The 19144-nt window shown below is 39.0% G+C and overlaps 1 protein-coding gene across 3 annotated transcripts in view; it reads left to right on the top strand.

Moving 5' to 3' along the window:
• Positions 1–19144, top strand: part of CSMD1 (CUB and Sushi multiple domains 1) — a 1108336-nt gene that overhangs the window by 1025480 nt on the left and 63712 nt on the right. For all 3 annotated transcript variants that reach the window (XR_007628921.1, XM_050315426.1, XM_050315427.1), the window contains exon 50: positions 8318–8503. Coding sequence is in view for 2 of the 3 variants with exons in the window: in XM_050315426.1 (XP_050171383.1) it covers positions 8318–8503 (186 nt within the window). In the remaining variant the exon portion in view is untranslated. The remainder of the gene's footprint in view (positions 1–8317; positions 8504–19144) is intronic.

The raw sequence follows: 19144 nt of genomic DNA on the forward strand, positions 1-19144 counted from the left end.
TCCAAAGACAACATGTCATTTTGGACAGTTGATTTCAGCTAACTTTACTGTAAATGTCAGAGTACTTGCTGTTTAGTGAAACTGTCCTTGCTGATATGTTTTGTTTGGACACTGCTGTTCTAAAAGCCATTAGCAGCCTCAATAAATTAGTAGCAGCAGGAATATTTTTTTCCAATCCCAGTTTCAGGAAGAGAAACAAACAACAAATAAACAGATAAGACTGTGACAGGAACAGTACCAAACTGTTTTTATGATTAGTAGCTCAAGGAGCAGTGAGAGCAACCTGACAATGTAGCAGAACAAGATTCATCAGCAGCTGAGGAAAGAAAAGAGACAGTAGAGGGCTGAGGTGTCGGGAGTGGACCAGCAGAGGCCTACAGAGAATGGAGACAGATACAGAAAGGCTACGAAGAAACCTCAGAGGAAGAAATCGATCTAGAGGTGCTCTGACAGCTGCAACTGCAGGAAGCGCCTGAGATCCAGCGATAAGACACCGCTTCCACAGACCCCTGCAGGACCCCCCTATCTGTGCCCCTCTCACCATTCCTACCCCTCCTTCCCTAACTCCCAAATCTCCCTATATGGCTGGGCATATCCCTGCAGCCAATCCCTCCATCTTCCCTTATCTCTGACCCTTCGGATTCATGCCCCTGGCAAGAATCCCACCCTTGTTCAAGAGCCTTCTATGTACCCTCTATATAAACTGAAACCTTGCTTTAATAAAGAGCCATTTTGTGAGTCACCTATCTGGGGCTCTTCCCTATACAAGATGTGCGCTAGGGTCTATCACGGGGCCGAACCCCACCCGTGATAAATGGCGCTCACCGTGGTCAGAACTCCCCTTTCTTATATTAAGAAAGGTCTCTGATTCACCTGAGCTACTGGTGCCGTTTGATTTCCGGAGTCAAACGCACCCCACGACCCTCCCTCACTCAAGCGATCCGTGGACCCCCGGTCCACTCAGTCTCACGTCGCTGCTGCTGCGAGAAAAAACCCCCGGTCCCAGCAACCCCCCGCTTGAGCTGCTGCCGCCGCCGCCGCCGCTGAAACCGCCGGTCGCCGACCCTGCGCCCAGCGCCGCGGACACGCCCCGCTCCACCCGTGTTCGGACCACCACCACCCCGTCCTGGGAGACGCAGCTGCAGCCCCGCTCCAGTCCGACTGCGACCAGAGCACCCCGTGAGATAGCGAGTGAGGTACCCAAAACTTTTTTATTTTAATAATGGGAAACAAACCTTCTAGCTCGAAACATCAAAGATCCCTCAAAACTTTAACAAAATGTAGTTTCAAAAGCAAACTTTTCTCGCCGCAATTATTACCTTACCAACAATGGCATCAATTCGAAACTACATTAAATGAGCCACAAAAAGAAATCTATAAGAAAATCAGAGCTGTATTTGAACTTGAAGTACATATATGTGACAAAAACTCTCTAAAAGCTTTAACTCAGTGGCTCCAAGAAAATCAATCTTTTGTTCCAGAGAACCTAAATTATGAAACCTGGAAAAAAATTGGAAATCACCTTTGGAAAATAGGCGAGAGAGGTGATTCCTTAGCTATTGAAGCATTAATAGCTTGGAGGCTTATTTTCACAGTCTTACAAAAAGAAAGGCATAAGCCACAGCCTAAAAATCCGCAAACAACAAAAGCCTTAGAAGCACAAAATACTTTAAAATCTGATATCAACCATCCTAGCAAGCCACAGCCGACAAACCTGCCGAGAAACGACCTTCCTCCCCGCTCGCCCCGCAGCACCCAGCGGAGGAGCCCGAGAGGAGCGATCCTCCTCCCCCCGCTGAACCGGGACTCGCACCGACAGCAGAGCCCGCAGAGCCCCCCGAGCCATGGACACTAACAAAGGCAGGAGCCACGGCAGGAATGAAAACGACCCCGGAAACCCCTCAGCCCCGGCAATGCAGCAACCCCCACCCCAAGCCTTTCCCAGCACGGCAGACACGGCGGGACCCGGGACGGACCGTGGGGGAGAACAAGGCAGAGACAGCGGGACCCGAGGACAGACCGTGGGGGGAGAACAAAGACACAGACGGCGGCACGATGTCCCGGGACAGCCAAGATGGCGGAAAACAGAACAAAGAAACATCCAAACCGCGCGAAAACTTTTCTGAACTTTACAGAAAGGGAGGGGAGAGAGAGTGGGCGGTGGCAGACAGCTTATACACGCCTCCTTCGTACACCCTGGAAAACTCCTCCTCCCTACGGGACGTGAGTAACTCAGCCCCAGAAGTTCCAGCCTTCTCAAGTGACTCGGGGGGGGCTCCCTCCGCCCATCCGTCACATGACACCGACAATCATGGCCGCGCCCATGAAACATCAGCGGCAACAACTGCACCGATTCAGCCTACAGATATTCCAGTCTCAGCTGCAATGCCTCTTGCATCATCAGACAGTTCTCAGTATCAAACACTGTTTCCTAGCCTGCCTCAAATGCAGGCACAACTGCAAGCTAAGTTCCCACAGCCTGCCTCCAAGCAGCAGACCTCTACAGAGACACAGAAAGAAACACCTGCAGCTGCTTCAACCACACAAACTGAAACAGTAAATAACAAAAACCAGACTACTCTTAAACAGACAATTTCTACATCTACCGAAAGCTTGAAAACAACCCCTTCAGAGAACCAAGCACCAAGTTCTGCATCTATAAAGCAACGTGCAACATTTACCACAATTATTACAGTCACAGGTGCTGTCATACAAAGTAACACAGCACCCGACAACACCAAGCAAGCATCAGGACAATGGACAGATGTGACTCATCAACTTGTGGAAACTCATGAGAGGATCCACTCACCCTTTCGCACTATTGGGCCAATTCTACAACAGGAACAGTCCAAGATGGGTCCCCTCAAGAAGGATCAAGCCCTTCCTAGAGGACTCCAGACCCTCCTGATTCTCCACCTCTTTGTTCCACCATAGACTGCCTCAACCTTCTCAGTTCCAGACTGGATGCAGTGACCAGCAGAAAAAGCCAAAGCCACCAACAGTGATACAATGTGCCTTTCCCTCGACAGCGTGAGTCATCCATTTAAAAGCTGTCTCGTGGGTATTCCTGACTGGAACGGGTTTATCCAAAACACTTCCCTCGTAGATAATCTCCTTCCTTCTCCAAACACTATTTCCCAAACCCTCTTACATTTAGGTACCCTAGATACAAATCCCCAAGAATTAGAACTTTTAGGCTCATCTGTAACTACCATTTGCCTTAGATTCAAACCTACTACTAATCGCCTTAACCTAACACCTAACCTATCCCCCATCTCCTCCATCTATACTAACACCACCGCATGGTGCAATTACTCCCAACCTTACCCTCTTCCCACTAAACTTTTCTCTCAACCCACTAAACTGCCTTCCACCTTCCTTCCCACCTGGCCTGCTGGATGGCCAAAGAAACCAATGCCACTTCTCTAGCCATTCAGAGCCTGCTAGCAGAAAATCAAAGAATTCTAATTATCATTTTCTCCATCCTTGTCTTCCTTCCCTGTCTAATTTTTTTGTGTTAAAAATCCATGACTAAAAGTTTTTCCCAAGCTTTCCCAGTCCTCAAAATCAGGAAAGGGGGAGATGTCGGGAGTGGACCAGCAGAGGCCTACAGAGAATGGAGACAGATACAGAAAGGCTACGAAGAAACCTCGGAGGAAGAAATCGATCTAGAGGTGCTCTGACAGCTGCAACTGCAGGAAGCGCCTGAGATCCAGCGATAAGACATCGCTTCCACAGACCCCTGCAGGACCCCCCTATCTGTGCCCCTCTCACCATTCCTACCCCTCCTTCCCTAACTCCCAAATCTCCCTATATGGCTGGGCATATCCCTGCAGCCAATCCCTCCATCTTCCCTTATCTCTGACCCTTCGGATTCGTGCCCCTGGCAAGAATCCCACCCTTGTTCAAGACCCTTCTATGTACCCTCTATATAAACTGAAACCTTGCTTTAATAAAGAGCCATTTTGTGAGTCACCTATCTGGGGCTCTTCCCTATACAAGATGTGCGCTAGGGTCTATCACGGGGCCGAACCCCACCCGTGATACTGAGGTACACACTGAGGAGAAAGTGCTGAACTATGATAGATAAGTATAGATTTTGAGATGCTTTAGAATAGTGGGCATCACATCAGACCTGACATAACTAAGAGGCCCATCTCGGTGTGACCAGGCACTGTACATCTTTTGTTCCTTAAAATAACTTGCCTGTAAGAGCTACTCAGTCTTGAACTTTTCAGTGACTCTCTAGAAGGGTTATTGCCAAAGGTGAAGAGCAAATGCTAACAGAATCATTTGCTTCTAAAATGAACTAAACAGACCTCAGCTGAGAGGGTTTTTTGTTTTCAAATGACATATTAAAATCTTCTTGTTCTGCTAAGCTATCCGAAGTTAATTCATGTTTGCAGTGTTTAGAGGGAAATGGACTAAGGTCCACCTGTGTGTACAGATGGACACGTACATGGATGGGTGGATAGACTTTAAGGATTTTCTAGTGCATGGAAATAAACTCAATGTCTGACTGTAATGCAATCTCCAGCTTCATTTCTGTAAGCAATGAATTTGTCTGCTTTAAAGGGATACAGGTACATAGATATTTTAAAGGTAAAGGCTTGCCACAAACCTTAAATTTACAGGTTTTGATAAGGAATAAATGTAAGTATGACATGTGGAACATGAAAGAGCAATTAAAACTGCATCTCAGTTTCTAGGTCATAAAAGGCTTTTCTGCTTGCATTGGAAGAACCAAATTTTTCTGCTGTGCAAATTGATAGATACAATTAAGTTTGAGTTATATTTTTCACACTCTGAATGCACATCTCCCAGCTGGAACCTGTCAGTCTCATCTAATCATTGACCTAAGAAGTATTTTGACAGTTCTTCAAGTCAGAAGATTTTCTCACACCATTTTTTTATTGTTTTACAATCATATGAGCAGCTGAGAGCTTGGTTATAACACATTAGTGACATTGTTTCCACAGTCCAAAGACAACATGTCATTTTCAGCTAACTTTACTGTAAATGTCAGAGTACTTGCTGTTTAGTGAAACTGTCCTTGCTGATATGTTTTGTTTGGACACTGCTGTTCTAAAAGCCATTAGCAGCCTCAATAAATTAGTAGCAGCAGGAATATTTTTTTCCAATCCCAGTTTCAGGAAGAGAAACAAACAACAAATAAACAGATAAGACTGTGACAGGAACAGTACCAAACTGTTTTTATGATTAGTAGCTCAAGGAGCAGTGAGAGCAACCTGACAATGTAGCAGAACAAGATTCATCAGCAGCTGAGGAAAGAAAAGAGACAGTAGAGGGCTGAGGTACACACTGAGGAGAAAGTGCTGAACTATGATAGATAAGTATAGATTTTGAGATGCTTTAGAATACTGGGCATCACATCAGACCTGACATAACTAAGAGGCCCATCTCGGTGTGACCAGGCACTGTACATCTTTTGTTCCTTAAAATAACTTGCCTGTAAGAGCTACTCAGTCTTGAACTTTTCAGTGACTCTCTAGAAGGGTTATTGCCAAAGGTGAAGAGCAAATGCTAACAGAATCATTTGCTTCTAAAATGAACTAAACAGACCTCAGCTGAGAGGGTTTTTTGTTTTCAAATGACATATTAAAATCTTCTTGTTCTGCTAAGCTATCCGAAGTTAATTCATGTTTGCAGTGTTTAGAGGGAAATGGACTAAGGTCCACCTGTGTGTACAGATGGACACGTACATGGATGGGTGGATAGACTCATTGTTTTGAATTTTGTTTTTATACAAATAAATGTATGCATACTTAACACATAGTTTATTGTTTTGATATGAGAAAGGAGACCTGAAAATATTGACAAGAAGTTAAATCTTAACCCAAACGCATTCTACATCAAGCATTCAGATATATTGCCACAAGACAGAAGATAATTATAAGGCTTGTTAGGATTAAGGGACATAGTGCACGGCTCTGGGGACACTGAAGCCTTTCACAGTAACTATGACTTGAAATGGAGAATGCAATGGCATTTTTATGATGTACTAAAACAGAGTGACCATTTAACTTTCTGTCCATTCAGCAAGCAAAAGAAGGTTTTGCAAGTAAAAAATTCTGTTTATGTGAGACAAGGTCAGAGTGGGTTCTAGTTGTATGTAAAGGATTAAACTGGTCTTTAGGGCAATGGATAGAGAATTTACCAGGTGCAGCTATACTGACTGTTTTGAGTACACCAGAGCCCTGAAAAGATATCTCCTGCTCTGGTACTCTAGTGGGAAAAGACTTCTAATACAAAGGCCTTCTCCCAGAAGCTGCAGAACTTGCTTTCATTCTTCCCCTTCTCCACCTTCTCTAACACGATTAAAAACAGTGAGTGCCTCAAGAACACTTTCCTTATCACCGGTCTCTACCTTCTCTGTCCCACTACTACTCCTTCCAGTGGCAAAAGGCTCAGCCCCTACCCATTGATGGAGATATACTCAATTTTGATAAGACAAAAATGTTACTGGTTAAGATGCAAAAAATGCTAAAGAGTTGTGTTACTAAGAAAGCCTCTTGTTGTAGAACATTCCTCCAGTTTTACTTCTTTTAGCAATTTGAGAGATTCCAGATGGAAGGAACAACTGAAATGAACTAATAATTCATCATTTTATAATGGTTACTTTTCATTATAATCAGATGTAAAGTACTTTGTTGTATTTAATTTAAATGCAAAAAATGAAAAAACTTAGGAACACTGCAAGCAAATTTGAGAGTTGTGTTTATGATACCATGATGATATGTTGTGAAATTAATAATTTATATTTAATTGGATAAATGGTGATAAAAACTACATTTAAGACAAAAAACTTATCTTCACCTCTGTTTAACATATTTCAGACAAGGGCTGTGCTTTCTTCTTTTAAATCTTTTTATTAAAATTCTAAAATATTAATTTGCTTCTTACAATTGATTGTATATAAGGGAAAGACATTTTCATTTTTAAAACTCTTTTTATTCATAAATACTTAGAAATGAAAGCTTTAAAACTGTATTTTTTCCGTGTATTTACTGAAGAGCAGCAAACTGGATGCCAATCACAGATCAGCTAGTGATTCTGAGCACACATACACAGAGTGGTTTATATGAACTCATTAAAGAGATTGACTGTAATAATTTTATGGGTACTGTGCTCCAAGTTGCTATTTTGCAGAAAGTAACACCCTTTAAGCAAGATAATATCATGACTTTCCCTTCAGAAGATCCACAGGTCAAGCATGAAATCTTTACCAGCTTTAGTGACTTATTGAAGGACCTAAAGTTAATCTCTGTACATAAATAACTACTTTCAAATAAAGCATAGCATTAAAATAATTTTTTAAAAAATATTTATACTGGAGAGTTGCCTTTTTTCATTACCAAAAGCAAGGGACCTGAGAAGTCAGATAGCATAAGACAATCTTGACTTGGAGACCTTTCCTAAAAGTGATTAAAATAGATAATTTTGTAATTTTTACTCTGCCCTAAAATTTATATTATGAGATACTGTTAAATGAACTCTGGTTAAATAAATAAATAATAAATAAGCCTAAAACCCTACAGTATGTGCTACTAAAACTTCACTAAGTTGATAGCACATTAAATTTTGTGAGCGTGAAAGAACATCTAGAGTTAAATTCAGAAGGTAAAAAAAAGAGTGAAAATTATTCAGTAAGTAATTTTCTTTCATGATGTGGAAAATTAGTAAGCTTGGATTCACATAATGTTTGGCATACTGAACTGAATTAGTCAAGTATCTGAATAATGCCCTTAAGTGGAACTCTTTCCTGTCTAGTAATTTATCGAGGTTCTTTTCTCTTTAGACAAAAAAAAATTTAAATTGAATTCTTAAATAACATTGTTTCATATGTATGGAACAAACAAATATGAAGTTTTGTTTATAGTAGTGCAGGATTGAAAGAACCTCTGAGAGAATAGAAACACAGTATTAGAAAGCATTTAAGAATTGTCCAGTTCATCACTTCTTGGACCAAATTACTTTGGGCACTTCCTCGATTGTTTCCCTAGCAAATTACCCTTAGTCTCTGTTGAAAATTATCTCTCTACAGTGATTGGATAAAACTAAATAATTATTTATCATTTTTTGTCTATATTGGATGGACTTCTAAGCTTTTATCCATGTTTTAAATATGATTCCATTTATTGGAAAGTTGTAAATATGATGGAAAATTAATTTCAGTTGTTATGAATGGGATATGTCAAAATCACTAGTCCATGTTTCTTATTTCAGTTGTGGGATGATATTTTAAAGATATATATGATAAAATTCCAATTCTTTATCTTTTTCTTTTTTTTTTCAGCTGTGTCTTGTGGTATTCCTGACTCCCCTGGGAATGGTTCAGTCATAGGTAATGAATTCACTTTGGGCAGTAGATTGATATATGAATGTAACGAGGGCTTCAAGCTAGAATCTAGTCAACAAGCAACAGCAGTGTGTCAAGAAGATGGATTATGGAGCAACAAAGGGAGGCTGCCTGTTTGCAAATGTAAGTGGGCATGTATTTCTCAATAATATTTCCCTTGATCTTTCCCAGAAAAATCTTTGCTGGTGATGTTGGTTTTGGTTTTATGTATACAAATGCCATGAAGTGGCCGTTGAGGAATGTATCATTATTTAGCATGTAATAAACTAGAAGAAGCCTATCAATTTGTTTAATTAAAAAAATCCTTGTTTATCTTCTTCAAAAAAATCTCAATTAAAATTGTTAGACAATTCAATTTCCTGTATATTTTCTTATTATGAATAATGTGCCCTTCATTTTCACAGTTACAATGGCCAATTGTAATTTTTTTTTAATATTGCTTCTAAAGTAATAAAAGCAAAAATTATTTCTTAAAATATCATTAGCGTAGATAATTAAGGTGGGTAAGAATCTTTCAGTCTACATTTTTGCCTTCTCTCAGAACTAGCTAATTTAGTGCAGACTCCTCTACCATATGACATGGCCTCTCATTTGCATTGGGCTGCCACTGCCTGTCTCTGTCCTGCATCAAAGCAATAATTAACTGATCTTGACTTCAGTGTGACTTGAAAACACTGACTAGGACATAATCTCAAATTTAATAATTACTATAATACTATATGTAAATTTTTTGAGAGTGGGCTGCAGCAGAACACCAGCTCTGGTGTCTGGAACATCTCCTTCTCCTGTGACCTTGGTGTCTCCTCTGCTGCTCTGACTTTTTTTTACTTCTTTCTCTGCCTGTGCAGAGTTTTACCCTTTGCTAAACACAGTTTCCCAGAGGTGCCACTATCATGGCTCAGCTGTGTCCGTTGGTTGGTCCTTTGGAACCAACCTAAAAGAGCCCACCCCTGGAGCTCCTGCCCCACCCCTGACAACACCACGACTCCTGAATCCAATACGCTCAGTCACTTCTGTAGAGATCTGTCTTGCTGTGATTCATTCTCACTCTTCCTTCATGCTTTTTGGAACAGGGATTCCCATTATTTTCCTATGGAAAATCTCCAATTGATCTACACCTTTCTTGAAGGGCAGTGCCTAAAACTTTCCAAGCAATTTCAGAGTACATAAAGAGGATTATTCAAAACCAGCTGTGATGACACAGACATGCTCTGAGTTCAGAGCCATGTGCAGAGGGAAGGCAGTGCTCCAGTGTATGGAACTGAGCTTCATTCTCTCAGAAAATTTGACAAGACACAAAGCACATAACTTGAATGATTAATCAGCAAAAATTCCCTCTTTTGAGGGAAGAGGCCAGATAAACTAACTGGGGATTAAACATACTGAATTAATAACACTATATCTGCAGTGCAGGAAAAAACAAAAACAAAGAAACACAAAACAAAAACCAACAAATCAACAAAAACACGTACCAAAAACCTTGTATTATTGAAAAGATCAAACTTTACCAGACAGTGACTACCCTGTAAAAAAAAACCTCATTAAAATTACAATTTTCAACATTAAAAAGCTTTGTTTAATATTTATACTATCCTAACAAAATATATATAACACTTTTGTGTCTTCTTTCTCTTCTCTTTTCCTTTTCTAAAAATTTACTTAGTTTGAGTCCCATTACTTCCAAATTCAGAAGTGCTAAATTAAAGTGCTAGTGATACATGACAATTTATGCTCAATATTTCCAAAATGGATTGCTATTTGAAGGCATGCATTCTTTACCCAAGATTTCTTACTTGCAAAGTGCAGAAAAGCTGACACAATCTGCATAAAAACCTGTTTTTTCACTGTCACTGCTGTAAAGATAAATGTATTTAGTCTCCAGAAATAGAAACATCTCTAACTTGATGAGAAACAAAGAAAGCACAGAAAGGTAAATGGTAAATAAATGAGTCCATTTTATTCCCATGTCTATTAAAACAAAGGTTGAAATCAGTGCATTTTGTTTTGCAAAGTATCTCTGACAACGTAATGCATGAGGCAGATGTTTGAAACTCCTTTCTTTTCATTAAAAGCATTTGCGTCAGATTTGAAGCATGGAAAATAAGATTCGTGATGGTCATACAGCAAGCCACAGATGGATCACGAATATTAGGCTACTGAATTTAATTACAAGAAATACCAATCAACAGATATCTATTAAGAAAACTTAACTGAATGACAAATAGGTATTTTGCTTCAGTTATTCTGTATGGATATCCCTAGCCTATGATGAAGGGAACAGATGTCTATCTAGATTACTACTTCATAGAATTGTAGAATCATATAATTGTTCAGGTTGGAAGGAACCTTAAAGATCATCTAGTTCCAATCCCCTTGCCATGGACAGGAACACCCTCCACTACACCAAGTTGCTAAAAGATCAGTCCAGTCTCATCTTAAACATTTCCAGGGCTGGGGCACCCACAGCTTCTCTGGGAAACCTGTTTCTGTGCCTCACCACCCTCATAGTGAAGAATTTATTTCTAATTTCTAATTTAAACTTACCCTCTTTCAGTCGGAAAGAGTCCTCCTTGTCCTGTCACTGCGTGCCCTTGTGAAAAGTCCCTCTCCAACTCTCTCATCGGCCTCCTTTAGGTACTGGAAGGTGCTCTAAAGTGTCCCAGGAGCCTCCTCTTCTCCAGGCTGAACAATCCCAACACTCTGTGTTCATAGGAGAGAGGCTTCAGACCTCTGACCATCTTCATGGCCCTCTTCTGGACTCAGTCAAACAGCTCCACGCCCTTCTTCAGCTGGGGGCCCTAGAGCTCTAAATCAGGCCAATAAATCATTAGAGAGTGACCATTATACATATGAATACAGGGCATTGTTTGTGCAAAAAATTTCAACTGAAACTTGTAAATTAGTATATTACTTCAGTGAGAGAATTGAGTGTGATATACAGTTACAAAAACCATCCCATTCAAAAGATGTAGATATATCCAAGAAATCTGAATAAATCAAACCACTTTGGTCTCAAACTACAGATAAGCACCCGTTCTTCCGTGATTCTCTCCTTACTGTATGCCACATAAACTGCCCTTAATACCTTTTACCCCAATTAATATAATTTGGATAATGCTCAAGATGAAAGGAAAGAATGTATAGGCATGATTAGAAATTTAAGGGTTTGTCCCAGTTTAAATGAGACAAGGGTCTTTTGCTGAGGATGGGTTAGGAGAAAAGACCCAAACTTCTCTTTCTAAGCAATTATAAATCCAAAATTAAGAGGCTCCGATTGAAGAAAACAAATTATGGAAAAGAGAAAATAACAGCCCTTTATTAAAAGGTATGTGTGTATTAACAGGAACACGTAAAAAACCCAAGTAAAACAACCAAGCAATACTCCTATACCCACCAATAATCCTCTTCAAGAATAAAACCGATAAACTGACAAGGAAAATTAAACAGTTCAGTTTTTTGCACCCTTTGGTGCAGTTCCAACTACAGTCAGCAGGGGGCGCCATCAGGTCACTGGAGATGCAAAATTTGTAATGTCCTGTACCATTCACCAGGTGGCGCTGTTGGGTCACTGGAGGAGCAGAACTTGTAATGTCCTATTGTAGTCACCGGGTGGCGCTGTTGGATCACTGGAGGAGCAGAACTTGTAATGTCCAGTGCCCGTCACCAGGCGGCGCTGTTGGATCACTGGTTGCCACCACATGGGTTGGGGGAAGGGAAAGGAAATTAAAAAAAAAAAACAAAAAACCAAACCCAAAAAAACAGCAATAAAACAGAAAGTTCTCCCAATGGAAGAAAACTCACGGTCTTCAACTAGTTAGAATCCACCTCAGGCAAAAACTGCAGCTGGGAATGGCTCAGGGCACACTCCAGCCCCAGCCACACCGTAGCCCCCCCCAACTCCTCCCACTTCATTGCCCAGGAGACAAGAGAAAAAAATAAAGTGCAAGTCCTTATCTGCCTTGTCTCCTAGGAGACTAAAGTCCAGCCATCAGCCATGGGGGCTAGGTCTTTTGTACTTTGCAGTGCTTATCTTGATAACCAGGGGGGAAGGGAGAAAATTCTTCACTTGGCTTATGACAGCTAGCTGAAACCACGACAGGGTTTAACTGGTAACTATAGTTACCTGAGAAAAACTGTTTTACCCATAATCAGAATTTTTTATGCCTGTAAAGTACTCTTTTGAAAAGTCATAAGATTCAATATTTCTATGATTAATTAAAAAAAATGACAATGTTTTCGAAATTTTTTCTGTTCCATTTCATCATGTATGACTTCAGTTTTGTCTGCTGCAATGGAAATATAGATGCTCATTCTTGCAGTGACAAGTCAAAAAGGGAAAAGAACACAAGTGAAATTTCATTCCTTTCCTTTGGATGATATAATCCCTTGCTATTATTATATAAAATTGCATCCTCATAGCATGTTCATTCAATTTTGTTTGTGACTAATCAGTGAAAATTATTATTCCTATTAATTAGTTACTTACTTTCTTCAGAATATGTGTCATGAAGTGCAGAACAATAAGGTCTTCCAAAACAGAGACTGAAAAATGGAAACAGAAAAGAACTTAGCTGTTAATGCAAAATTTAGATGTGTTGTTCACTAAATTCAAGCCAAAGCTGCATTTGAATATCTAAGTTGTTTACTGAATAGAGAAACTAGAATAGTATCTGTAACTATTTTGTAATGAAACAAAGTCATCTCAAGGTGTTGGTTGAATTAATCTTTTGGTGGAAATAATCTCACACACTACTTTGGTTTTTACATTCTTCATTTATGTTTTTAAATATTTTTCACCATGTGGATTTTTTTCTCATGTATATCTTTATCCTTCTGCTATGGAATTCCTCTGATTCAGAAATCTAGATTTTTCAGTGTTCTAGCAGTGATTTTCCATTTTCCCCTTGGACAGATTTTTTTTGCTTCAGGCATAAACTTTCTAAACTGATAGAGATGAAATCAGAAGTACTATACAATTTTTTCTGAATGTCCTTGTGACTTGGACTACCTACATTTCATGTGTAAAAATGGCAGATAAGAATAGTTATCTTTTGGGGAGTCACTAAATTTTTTTCCTTGATTTTGATTTTGTGGACACTTGACACTTGTTTTGTCTGTTGATGTCTGTTCATGCCTTGAATGAATAGACAGCAGACAGTTTATTTTTTTCTCTGAATATTATATAGCTGTTCTTAGGAGTTGAATGAATTAGAAAGTATGAGTTGTGCCACACTGTGCCAGTACTAAAAAATTTATTATGTGATAGGAAGAAACTACAGAAAAAATTGGTATGAGAACTTAGTGAAGGAGGTCATACTAAACCTGGTCTGAAGCAAAAGAGGAATTTCTTCTTTGTTTAGTATGTAACCTTCAATACTCTTAGAAAATTTGTAATTCCTTGTTCCAAAATTCATGTTCCATGAAAACAAACCTCAGGAATGAGTTACCTTTGAAAACATTACATTCCAGTACTAGAACATTCTGCTAGTTTGAGATATGATACAGTCCCAGTGTTTGCACTGGGGAGAGTTTAAATATGTATGACACTTTTAGAAAGACTAGGGTGAACATTAGCACATAACTATTTTACAAGTCAAGCATTACTTTATACATGACAAAACAACACAAAAAGAAATGTTCTCTAGGCCAGCAGGAAACATCTTTTTAATACAGGCATTTTTGTGTGCTAGAAAATGTCTAATGCAAATTCTTAACAATATTATAATTATGACTAATACCCAGTTTTATAGTTTTGCTAGACCTGTAGTAAAATGATTACAGGTACCTGAACACTTGAAATTAATGGTAGTACAACCTTTTTTGTTCCATAGGATACTTGGAGGACTAAGGCTGCTTTAAGAAATATGCAGAAAACAACATTAAATAGGATCTGGATAATGCAAGGCAGAACTTTCAGTTCTGTGCACTATCTGTGCTTTTTGACCAGATCTAGGGACCTGATTTCAACTATTGTGACAGAGGGTGAAAAAATAATGACAGTAAATATTACGATTTGCTTCCATGTTTTTCTTCATAAGATCAGAAGAGTGAATGTGTTCACTTATTGCAAGATCGTGATTAATTGGCTAAGAGAGTCCCTGTAACTGCATAACTTCATTGCTCTTTTGTACTATTCCTTTAATATACTAATTCATAGATTTGAATTGGGTCCTTCATTAGTTTATGCTACTTCATCTAATATCAAATATTTTAAAGAACAGCTAATGGCACCTTTGTATAATCTGCACATTGTAGATTTCACTGTAGATTTTTTTGGAAGGTATGATGTGCTGAGCTGTAAGAGTGATGGTTGAGACATTGATTTTTTTCTAGGAATCAATTGAAAATTGATTATAAATTTTATTAGCCTTTTTATAATTTTCAATATGTCTGTACAATCTCTAGCTATAGAACTATAAATCATAAGTAATTTGAGAAGAAAACATCAGTTGTAGTATAAATGAAAAAAGAAATTTGCTAATATAAACAAGCAAAAATTCACAACCAACTCATAGATATTGTGCTGGTATTTTTTATTTGCTAAGACATTCAGAATACCATATGCAATAATTCTCATCATATTTTATTTAATAAACTCTAAGGTCAGTAATTATTTTTTGGAGTATTTTGTCAAGGTTTGGTATGTAACATGGAGCACTTATTCAGGGAATTGTAGTAAAACTGGTAATTAGTTTAGCCATTTTTAATTAGTCCAGATACGTTAGACTGATAACAGATTGGCTTGACATAGCTGACTGGGTTGACAGACTGACACTGAATACCACATGTTTATCTATTTGAGGCTTTGAAACTTTTCCTGTTTAAATATATTGACCAACAAGAACCACTTAATTTTTTTGCTCTGTGGTCTCTATTACCATACTGACACTATCAACTTGCTCAAATGATCCTATTTTGTTCTTAGGTCTTTGTTCTTAGATTCTGTGCTATATAGGATTACTTGGTTTGCTACTGTCTTCTAATTTTACTAATTCTGTGAATTTAACCCACCCTAGTCTCTCAAACATAATGCATGACTTCACCTTATTCTTGCTTCATTTTTAATCTAATAGTGAATTTAGTCAAAGGGGTATATCTGAAAAATGCAATTCACTTTATTGCATGAAGTTCACCATATAGTAAGACCAAAATACCCTTTCTCTTTCTTTGTGGTTGTTAACTACCAGCTGAAGAATGGCAATCAATTATCATGTGCTATTGTACTTGAAAATAATAATAGCAAGTTTCTGTAATTGAGATATTTTTTCCATTATATACATAGTACTTATCTTTTTTTTCCTCTTTGAAAAGAATAATTACATTCAGGGTTATAATATTCAAGATATTTTTGAAGAGAATGAAATATCTTTTTCTTGCTCATACAACACTAAGAAAAGACAAGCAAAAGCTTGCAGACAGGATAACTCAGTAAAAGAGAAGAGTCAGTCTTTTGGGTTTTAGATTCTTACAAAATATTGAGAGTGCAGTGTGTTTGTTGACAAGAAGAGAAAGTAAAAAGAATAATTAAATTACAAAAACTTAATCATTATGAAGATTTAAAACTAAAAGCTGGGCTTATAATTTCACAAATTCCTGTTAGATTTTAGTTGTTGGAGTTAAAAAGACCTTGTTATATTCATTTGGTCATTGCCACTGTTCTTGTAGTAGACATTTTGCTTAGTGAACATTTTTCTCATGTTTTCAGTAACAAATATAGAATCACAGAATATGCTGAGCTGAATCAGAATCATCAAGTCCAACTCTTGGTCCTGAGGAGGACACCCCAGGAATCACACCATGTACCTGAGAGTAGTGTCCAAATGCTGCTTGAAATCAGACAGGCTTGGTTCTGTGACTACGTCCCTGGATTCCAGTGTTCAGCTACTCTTTGGGTGAAAATCTTTTTCCTGATTCCAATATAAATTCCCCCAAATCAGCTTCATGCCATTTCTTCGAGCGCTGTCACTGATCATGAGGGTGAAGCCTCTCCACTTCCCCTCATGAGGATGTTGAAGACTGCAGTTAGGTCTCCCCCCAATCTTCTCTTCTCAGGCTGAGCAAACCAAGTGACCGTGGCCATACCTTATACGGCTTCGCTCCAGACCCTTCACCATTCTTTTAGCCCTACTTTGGACACTCTCTAATAACTTCATGTCTTTCTTATATTGTGGTGCCCAAAACTGCACAATAGTCAAGGTGAGGCTGCATCAGTGCTGAGCAGAGCAGAACAATTCCTTCTCTCTATCGACTGGTGATATTTTGCCTGATGCAGGACAGGGTTGGCCCCCCTGGCTGCCAGGACACTGCTGACTCATATTTAACTTCACCGAGACCCACAGGTCCCTTTCTGCTGTGCTGTTCTCCAGTCAGCTGAGACCTCTCTAGATTCCCAAGACTTAAAAATCCTTGAGAGGAGCTTTGTGATGACATCAACTAGCTCTTAGAGAATTCTGGGATGAATCCTGTCAGACTTCATAGGTTTGTAGGGATCCAGCTGGAGCAGCAGATCTGGCACAATTTCAGAGTTAACTGGGAGTTAATCATTCTCACAGTCATGGTCCTCCAGCTCAGGACACTAAGACCCCTTGGTTCATCATCCATCTTGAAGATGGAGGAAAAGAAAGCGTTAAACACCTCTGCCTTATCTCTGTCCCTGTTTGTGAGGTGACCATTCTCATCCTGTAATGGGCCACTGTTATTTTTATACTTCCTTTTGCCATTAATATACATGAAAAAACTCTTTTTCTTGTCCCCCACATTTCTGACCAGCTTCAACTCCAGTTGAGCTTAAGCTGCAAAAATTTTTGCCCTACAGTTGCAAGCAGCATCTCTGAATTCTTTGCATGCCACCTGACCTTTTTTCCACTGGGCATACCCCTTCTTTTTTCATCTTATTTTCAAGACAAGATCCCAATTCAACCAACCTGGGTTCATCTGCTTAATCTGCTTGACTTATAACACTCTTGTGCTCTTAGGAAATGAAATCTAAAAAGTGACCAGCACTGACGGACCACAGCACCTGTAAAACCATTTTCCTATGGGACTTTAATTACTAATTTCCCAAGTAGTCTGAAGTCTGATCTCCTCATGTCCAGAGCTGAAGTTTCACTCACACTTTTCCTCTTGTCAACAGAGATTTTAAATTTGATCACTTTGTGGTCACTGTGGCCAAGACAGCCACCAATTTCCACTTTGCTAATAAGACCCACTCTGTTGACAAGCAGCAGATCAAGGAGGGCATCTTTCTGAGTTGGCTCCCTTAGGTCTTATTCCATTAAGTTGTCATCCAGGCTTTTTAAGAAATTTCTGGCCTGGGTTGACCAGCTGTGTAATGATCCCAGTTAATTTCTGGCAAGTTGAAGTTCCCATAAGGACAAGGGCAGTTGACTTGGAAGTGTCTCTTAGTTCCTCAAAGAATAATTTGTCAGTGTCATCATCCTGGCTGGGAGATCTATAATGGACTCTCAGAATGACATCCACTTTATTTGTTTGCCCCTTGATTCTCACCTAGAGGCTCTCGACTGTCCCATTGCCAACTGGGAGCTTCACATATTCTAACCCTTCTATTACATACAGTGCCATCCCTCTGCCTCTTTTCTCCAGCCTATCCCTGTAACCTGTAGCGAAGGATAACCTGTACAGCCTGTAACCATCCAACAGGGCACTCCAGTCACAGGTCTCATTCTACCAGGTTTCACTTATGCCAGTGATGTTTAATCTCTGGGACTGGGCCAAAGCTTTGAGCTCCTCTTGTTTGTTCCTCATGCTGCACTCATTAGTGCAGAAACATTTCAGGTGTGGTATATTGTAGCCAACACCTCTTGACAGATTGAGGCACCCTGAGTTTCCTCAGGTTTTGGCAAACCATCCTACCGCTTGTTACCCTTGAGCCTGGTTTTGTCTCTTTCCACCTTTCAAGCTACTTTAAAGCTCTATCAGTGAGCCCCATTAGCTCCTGTGTTAGAACTCTTTTTCCCCTCTGATGTTGAATACATCTGGTAAAAAAGCAAACCCCAAAATTTCTCCACTTACACCAGCCTCACAGACATCCATTGACCTGATGAATCTGCCTATCTGGGATTTACAGCAACTCTTGTTTTATGGTAGTTATATCTTATTATGAATTCCCTGCTTTTGAGTCTTTTCAGAATTATTAGTATACAGATTGTCATGTAATTAAAATAGGTAAAATTAATCATAATTTAAAATGATAATTATATTTTCTGACCTATATTTTATTTAAATCAATATTATTCATATATTTTTGTATAAAAATTCATGGAGAAATAAGAGAGCATCTTCACATCTGTGAGAAGTTGAGATAATCCTTTATAGAGTTTCAGTTATGTAAATGATAATTTAAATGGTGCCCAGACCATAATTTGCAAGAGACAGATGATGAGAGGCAAATTGATGCACTCATTCAAAAAACATGTGGACAAAATCAAGCATCTGTTAATAGTAATCTTTTTTTGTTTCTTGAACTATGAGGAATATAATAATTGAAATCAGTCCCTGTAAAATTAAAAGTTTTCAAGCACAGTTTTAGTTGATTATGTTGACACAGCTTGGAAGTAAATTTTGTACTCAGTAACATCTTCAACTAGAAATTCTAAAATCATTTATCAGAATCTGATAATTTTTTATAAAGTGTGCTTGCAAATCTAAATGTATTTATAGATAAAGAGAGAATGAATTGCATATTGACCTCAGAATGTAGAGGAAACATTTATGTGGCTTATTTATGTGTTCTGAAATAGCTGA

Source organism: Myiozetetes cayanensis, unplaced genomic scaffold (genome assembly GCF_022539395.1).
Source record: "Myiozetetes cayanensis isolate MyiCay16 unplaced genomic scaffold, myiCay2020 scf2-11, whole genome shotgun sequence".
In the NCBI taxonomy this organism is placed as follows: Eukaryota; Metazoa; Chordata; class Aves; order Passeriformes; family Tyrannidae; genus Myiozetetes; species Myiozetetes cayanensis.